Source organism: Sinocyclocheilus grahami, unplaced genomic scaffold (genome assembly GCF_001515645.1).
Source record: "Sinocyclocheilus grahami isolate Dianchi unplaced genomic scaffold, SAMN03320097.WGS_v1.1 scaffold1838.1, whole genome shotgun sequence".
Classification (NCBI taxonomy): domain Eukaryota; kingdom Metazoa; phylum Chordata; class Actinopteri; order Cypriniformes; family Cyprinidae; genus Sinocyclocheilus; species Sinocyclocheilus grahami.
The window spans coordinates 14171-21670 of NW_015507017.1; the positions used below are offsets into that span (position 1 = coordinate 14171).

Consider the following 7500-nt stretch of genomic DNA (forward strand, 5'->3'; position numbering starts at 1 on the left):
ACACACACACACACACACATATATATATATGTATATGTATGAAGAGTTAATTTGCAAAAACGGATAACTCCATATTTTTTTTTTACTATTTTCAGAAATCATGTTTTTACACTAACACAATAAAACACAATAACATAACAAAAAACATGATTTTTTGAAAATTTAAAAATCTGTTTTGTTTTTGCAAATAAACTTCATATATATATTAGTGTTTTCAAACGATTAATTGCGATTAATCGCATACCAAAGTTTTTGTTTGCATAATGTGTTCTGTGTATATTATGTATATATAAATACACACAGATATAGTTTATATTTTGAAAATATTTACATGTCTATATATTCATATAATTTATATTAAAACACATTTTTCTGAAATATATACATGCATTTGTGTGTATTTATATATACATAATAAATACACACAGTACACATACATATATTATCTAAACAAACTTATTTTGGATGCGATTAATCGTTTGACAGCACTAATCAATATATATATATATCTCTCAGTGTTTATCATCATCTGAAACGTGCTGTGACTCGTATAATCTCATGTACTTCATAGACATCTATTCTGTTCTCTGTTGTTCTGTTGTCGGTGATTCTTTGTCTGGACAACGGCACTGTTCACACACTGTGGTATCGGGGCATTTTTACGAATACAGGAGCGCAGTATCGGTATCGTAACATCCGTGTTTCTTCCAGGGCGACATGCTTCAGAAAGAGAAGCAGAGTCTGCAGCTGTTGAAGGAGATCCAGCAGATGAAGGAGGATCATGAAGCTGTGCAGCAGAGGAGGGCCGAGGAGATCGCAGCGCTTCAGGAGGAAACCCAGAAGACCACCCTGAGGATGCAGGTAGAGAAGGATCTGAAGCGTTTGTGTGTGTTCTGCGGCTCAGACGCGTGACTGTGCTTGTGTTCAGATCGCCAGCACCGAGCTCAGCATGTTCCAGCAGAAACTAGAGGAGGAGGTGAGGAAAGACCAGCAGGAGAAGAAGGAGAACCAGGAGACGCTCAAGACACTGAAGATGGAGATCAAACACCTGGCAGATTTACATGAAAGGTCAGACACACACTCATGATCATACACTCTCACACACGTTTGTTTGACTATATCCGAGAGCACACCTCTAGCCCTAAACTTACCCATCCCAGAAACATGTGCAGAACTACATTCAAATACTAACATAATTTGGATGATTTACAAGCCTAGTGACGGCCAGCTAAAAAAATGAGGACATTTTAGCCTCCGAAGTATGGTTAAAGCTGCTGTTTCACAGCTGAATGGCTCTGTGTGTTCTCTAGTCACACCAGAGACATCAGTGTGAAGAATAAAGAGTATGAGGCAGAACTGGAACGATTCCTGGACGCCAGGTGAGTCTGAACACTAACACGGTTACATTTCTATGGAGAGTTTTTCACTAAATATTTCTGTTACTTAAATGCATGCAGCTTTGGTGAGCAGAAGAGATTTTATCCACGTACATGCAGTTAGGGCTGGGCCAAAAATCAGTCGATATCGATCATTTAATTATCACGATAAATTTCTAATCTGTATTTCTTTCAAGTTTAAAGACCGATTCTTGCTCCTGAGTGAAAGCTGTAGAAACCAGACTGTTAAATGTGGTTTTAAACTCTTTATGGTCCGAACACGACAAACACTTCACGCTTCTGAATTCTTCAAGTCATTTTTCCTGAATAAAATAAATACCTTAATAATAAAAATTCATTTCTTAGTTTGTGCATGTACTAATTGTTTCAGATCATGAAGCAGGTTTGTGTTCCTGACTTTGACAACGTTTGCAGTGCAGGCTGCATTATTAATATTACATTTTTTGTCTCTCAGAAATGCACACGTGGCAGTAGCTTGAGTTTGGACGCAGATGCAAATTTGTTCATTATCATAAAAACCACAACCTCATTTTTATATGATGAAATGTAATTATTCTGACTGAGTTTTATTCAAATTAACCCTTGGTCTTCCATAGTAGCAAACATTGAGATCATGATAAAACCACACATATAGCACCTCAATACCACGGTAAAAATCAAACTACTGTTTTTCACACAAATACCTAGAAACCGTCGAAATACGTTTTATTCAAATTAACCCTTGGTCTTCCATAGTAGCAAACATTGAGATCATGATAAAACCACACATATAGCACCTCAATACCACGGTAAAAATCGAACTACTATGTGGTATAAATGCACAAATGCTATAGCTTAATCACGAAAAATACTGTAATTATATTCCATTACTCCTTTAATACGTGTCTACATGAATATAATACAATTTGATATGAATATCCTTCATTTCTGACACAATACCATGGTGCAGTTAGTGTTACTAGAGTAAATCCATGGTAACTGCTGGGGATTTGTAGATTGAAAGTCTTCTGACTGTCTCGTAGCTCACAGTGTTTCTGCTGTCTGTCAGCGCGGTTTCATCCGGCTCTAAACTCGTCTAAACCATTTGTTCTTCTCTTGTTCTTGATCTGCTCTAGTGAGCTCACGCTGCCGTCTGACCTCTGACCCGAGCGCTGTCCGCTTTCACCGCATAAACATCATATGCGGAACATCATTATTTGTTCTACTGTAGTTTTTTTTGGTCCTATTGCTTGTAATTAGTTTCTTATTATTTAATCGCTGACTGTTTACTTCGGTGAGCGTGAGTTTTTTTTTTTTTTAGGCAAGTATTAGTTTTTTGTGATATTGACACTGGTGACCAGAATTATGAAATTTCTATGGTATTAAAAATGTTGATGATATAAAGGCCTTATCTAAAGCAAAAATAACTATCGTGATGTATATCGTTGCCATGAAATAAAATTACTCGTATAGTGATGTAAGGTTTTGGTCATATCACCCACTCTTAACGTGTGTGTGTGTGTGTGTGTGAGTGTGAGTATCTGTGTGTGTGTGTGTGTGTGTGAGTATCTGTGTGTGAGAGTGTGAGTATCTGTGTGTGTGTGAGTGTGTGTGTGAGAGTGTGAGTATCTGTGTGTGTGAGTGCGAGTATCTGTGTGTGTGTGTGTGTGTGTGTGTGTGTGTGTGAGTGTGAGTATCTCTGTGTGTGTGTGTGTGTGTGTGAGTATCTGTGTGTGTGTGTGTGAGTATCTGTGTGTGTGTGTGTGAGTATCTGTGTGTGTGTGTGTGAGTATCTGTGTGTGTGTGTGTGAGTATCTGTGTGTGTGTGTGTGAGTATCTGTGTGTGTGTGTGTGAGTATCTGTGTGTGTGTGTGTGAGTATCTGTGTGTGTGTGTGTGAGTATCTGTGTGTGTGTGTGTGAGTATCTGTGTGTGTGTGTGTGAGTATCTGTGTGTGTGTGTGTGAGTATCTGTGTGTGTGTGTGTGAGTATCTGTGTGTGTGTGTGTGAGTATCTGTGTGTGTGTGTGTGAGTATCTGTGTGTGTGTGTGTGAGTATCTGTGTGTGTGTGTGTGAGTATCTGTGTGTGTGTGTGTGAGTATCTGTGTGTGTGTGTGTGAGTATCTGTGTGTGTGTGTGTGAGTATCTGTGTGTGTGTGTGTGAGTATCTGTGTGTGTGTGTGTGAGTATCTGTGTGTGTGTGTGTGAGTATCTGTGTGTGTGTGTGTGAGTATCTGTGTGTGTGTGTGTGAGTATCTGTGTGTGTGTGTGTGAGTATCTGTGTGTGTGTGTGTGAGTATCTGTGTGTGTGTGTGTGAGTATCTGTGTGTGTGTGTGTGAGTATCTGTGTGTGTGTGTGTGAGTATCTGTGTGTGTGTGTGTGAGTATCTGTGTGTGTGTGTGTGAGTATCTGTGTGTGTGTGTGTGAGTATCTGTGTGTGTGTGTGTGAGTATCTGTGTGTGTGTGTGTGAGTATCTGTGTGTGTGTGTGTGAGTATCTGTGTGTGTGTGTGTGAGTATCTGTGTGTGTGTGTGTGAGTATCTGTGTGTGTGTGTGTGAGTATCTGTGTGTGTGTGTGTGAGTATCTGTGTGTGTGTGTGTGAGTATCTGTGTGTGTGTGTGTGAGTATCTGTGTGTGTGTGTGTGAGTATCTGTGTGTGTGTGTGTGAGTATCTGTGTGTGTGTGTGTGAGTATCTGTGTGTGTGTGTGTGAGTATCTGTGTGTGTGTGTGTGAGTATCTGTGTGTGTGTGTGTGAGTATCTGTGTGTGTGTGTGTGAGTATCTGTGTGTGTGTGTGTGAGTATCTGTGTGTGTGTGTGTGAGTATCTGTGTGTGTGTGTGTGAGTATCTGTGTGTGTGTGTGTGAGTATCTGTGTGTGTGTGTGTGAGTATCTGTGTGTGTGTGTGTGAGTATCTGTGTGTGTGTGTGTGAGTATCTGTGTGTGTGTGTGTGAGTATCTGTGTGTGTGTGTGTGAGTATCTGTGTGTGTGTGTGTGAGTATCTGTGTGTGTGTGTGTGAGTATCTGTGTGTGTGTGTGTGAGTATCTGTGTGTGTGTGTGTGAGTATCTGTGTGTGTGAGTATCTGTGTGTGTGAGTATCTGTGTGTGAGTGTGAGCATCTGTGTGAATGTGTGTGTGTGTGAGTGTGAGTATCTGTGAGTGTGAGTATCTGTGTGTGTGTGTGACAGAGAGAGAGAGAGTGTGTGTGTGAGAGTATCCGTGTGTGTGTGTGTGCCTGTGTGTGTGTGTGACAGAGAGAGAGAGAGTGTGTGTGTGAGAGTATCCGTGTGTGTGTGTGTGCCTGTGTGTGTGTGTGACAGAGAGAGAGAGAGTGTGTGTGTGAGAGTATCCGTGTGTGTGTGTGTGCCTGTGTGTGTGTGTGACAGAGAGAGAGAGAGTGTGTGTGTGAGAGTATCCGTGTGTGTGTGTGTGCCTGTGTGTGTGTGTGACAGAGAGAGAGAGAGTGTGTGTGTGAGAGTATCCGTGTGTGTGTGTGTGCCTGTGTGTGTGTGTGACAGAGAGAGAGAGAGTGTGTGTGTGAGAGTATCCGTGTGTGTGTGTGTGCCTGTGTGTGTGTGTGACAGAGAGAGAGAGAGTGTGTGTGTGAGAGTATCCGTGTGTGTGTGTGTGCCTGTGTGTGTGTGTGACAGAGAGAGAGAGAGTGTGTGTGTGAGAGTATCCGTGTGTGTGTGTGTGCCTGTGTGTGTGTGTGACAGAGAGAGAGAGAGTGTGTGTGTGAGAGTATCCGTGTGTGTGTGTGTGCCTGTGTGTGTGTGTGACAGAGAGAGAGAGAGTGTGTGTGTGAGAGTATCCGTGTGTGTGTGTGTGCCTGTGTGTGTGTGTGACAGAGAGAGAGAGAGTGTGTGTGTGAGAGTATCCGTGTGTGTGTGTGTGCCTGTGTGTGTGTGTGACAGAGAGAGAGAGAGTGTGTGTGTGAGAGTATCCGTGTGTGTGTGTGTGCCTGTGTGTGTGTGTGACAGAGAGAGAGAGAGTGTGTGTGTGAGAGTATCCGTGTGTGTGTGTGTGCCTGTGTGTGTGTGTGACAGAGAGAGAGAGAGTGTGTGTGTGAGAGTATCCGTGTGTGTGTGTGTGCCTGTGTGTGTGTGTGACAGAGAGAGAGAGAGTGTGTGTGTGAGAGTATCCGTGTGTGTGTGTGTGCCTGTGTGTGTGTGTGACAGAGAGAGAGAGAGTGTGTGTGTGAGAGTATCCGTGTGTGTGTGTGTGCCTGTGTGTGTGTGTGACAGAGAGAGAGAGAGTGTGTGTGTGAGAGTATCCGTGTGTGTGTGTGTGCCTGTGTGTGTGTGTGACAGAGAGAGAGAGAGTGTGTGTGTGAGAGTATCCGTGTGTGTGTGTGTGCCTGTGTGTGTGTGTGACAGAGAGAGAGAGAGTGTGTGTGTGAGAGTATCCGTGTGTGTGTGTGTGCCTGTGTGTGTGTGTGACAGAGAGAGAGAGAGTGTGTGTGTGAGAGTATCCGTGTGTGTGTGTGTGCCTGTGTGTGTGTGTGACAGAGAGAGAGAGAGTGTGTGTGTGAGAGTATCCGTGTGTGTGTGTGTGCCTGTGTGTGTGTGTGACAGAGAGAGAGAGAGTGTGTGTGTGAGAGTATCCGTGTGTGTGTGTGTGCCTGTGTGTGTGTGTGACAGAGAGAGAGAGAGTGTGTGTGTGAGAGTATCCGTGTGTGTGTGTGTGCCTGTGTGTGTGTGTGACAGAGAGAGAGAGAGTGTGTGTGTGAGAGTATCCGTGTGTGTGTGTGTGCCTGTGTGTGTGTGTGACAGAGAGAGAGAGAGTGTGTGTGTGAGAGTATCCGTGTGTGTGTGTGTGCCTGTGTGTGTGTGTGACAGAGAGAGAGAGAGTGTGTGTGTGAGAGTATCCGTGTGTGTGTGTGTGCCTGTGTGTGTGTGTGACAGAGAGAGAGAGAGTGTGTGTGTGAGAGTATCCGTGTGTGTGTGTGTGCCTGTGTGTGTGTGTGACAGAGAGAGAGAGAGTGTGTGTGTGAGAGTATCCGTGTGTGTGTGTGTGCCTGTGTGTGTGTGTGACAGAGAGAGAGAGAGTGTGTGTGTGAGAGTATCCGTGTGTGTGTGTGTGCCTGTGTGTGTGTGTGACAGAGAGAGAGAGAGTGTGTGTGTGAGAGTATCCGTGTGTGTGTGTGTGCCTGTGTGTGTGTGTGACAGAGAGAGAGAGAGTGTGTGTGTGAGAGTATCCGTGTGTGTGTGTGTGCCTGTGTGTGTGTGTGACAGAGAGAGAGAGAGTGTGTGTGTGAGAGTATCCGTGTGTGTGTGTGTGCCTGTGTGTGTGTGTGACAGAGAGAGAGAGAGTGTGTGTGTGAGAGTATCCGTGTGTGTGTGTGTGCCTGTGTGTGTGTGTGACAGAGAGAGAGAGAGTGTGTGTGTGAGAGTATCCGTGTGTGTGTGTGTGCCTGTGTGTGTGTGTGACAGAGAGAGAGAGAGTGTGTGTGTGAGAGTATCCGTGTGTGTGTGTGTGCCTGTGTGTGTGTGTGACAGAGAGAGAGAGAGTGTGTGTGTGAGAGTATCCGTGTGTGTGTGTGTGCCTGTGTGTGTGTGTGACAGAGAGAGAGAGAGTGTGTGTGTGAGAGTATCCGTGTGTGTGTGTGTGCCTGTGTGTGTGTGTGACAGAGAGAGAGAGAGTGTGTGTGTGAGAGTATCCGTGTGTGTGTGTGTGCCTGTGTGTGTGTGTGACAGAGAGAGAGAGAGTGTGTGTGTGAGAGTATCCGTGTGTGTGTGTGTGCCTGTGTGTGTGTGTGACAGAGAGAGAGAGAGTGTGTGTGTGAGAGTATCCGTGTGTGTGTGTGTGCCTGTGTGTGTGTGTGACAGAGAGAGAGAGAGTGTGTGTGTGAGAGTATCCGTGTGTGTGTGTGTGCCTGTGTGTGTGTGTGACAGAGAGAGAGAGAGTGTGTGTGTGAGAGTATCCGTGTGTGTGTGTGTGCCTGTGTGTGTGTGTGACAGAGAGAGAGAGAGTGTGTGTGTGAGAGTATCCGTGTGTGTGTGTGTGCCTGTGTGTGTGTGTGACAGAGAGAGAGAGAGTGTGTGTGTGAGAGTATCCGTGTGTGTGTGTGTGCCTGTGTGTGTGTGTGACAGAGAGAGAGAGAGTGTGTGTGTGAGAGTATC

General features: G+C 44.5%; 1 protein-coding gene across 1 annotated transcript in view; it reads left to right on the forward strand.

The window, feature by feature from the left end:
* Positions 1-7500, forward strand: part of LOC107572950 (E3 ubiquitin-protein ligase TTC3-like) — an 18336-nt gene that overhangs the window by 6227 nt on the left and 4609 nt on the right. Inside the window, exons 12-14 of the mRNA XM_016259388.1 lie at positions 694-861; positions 929-1068; positions 1311-1379. Of these exons, the coding sequence (XP_016114874.1) occupies positions 694-861; positions 929-1068; positions 1311-1379 (377 nt within the window). The remainder of the gene's footprint in view (positions 1-693; positions 862-928; positions 1069-1310; positions 1380-7500) is intronic.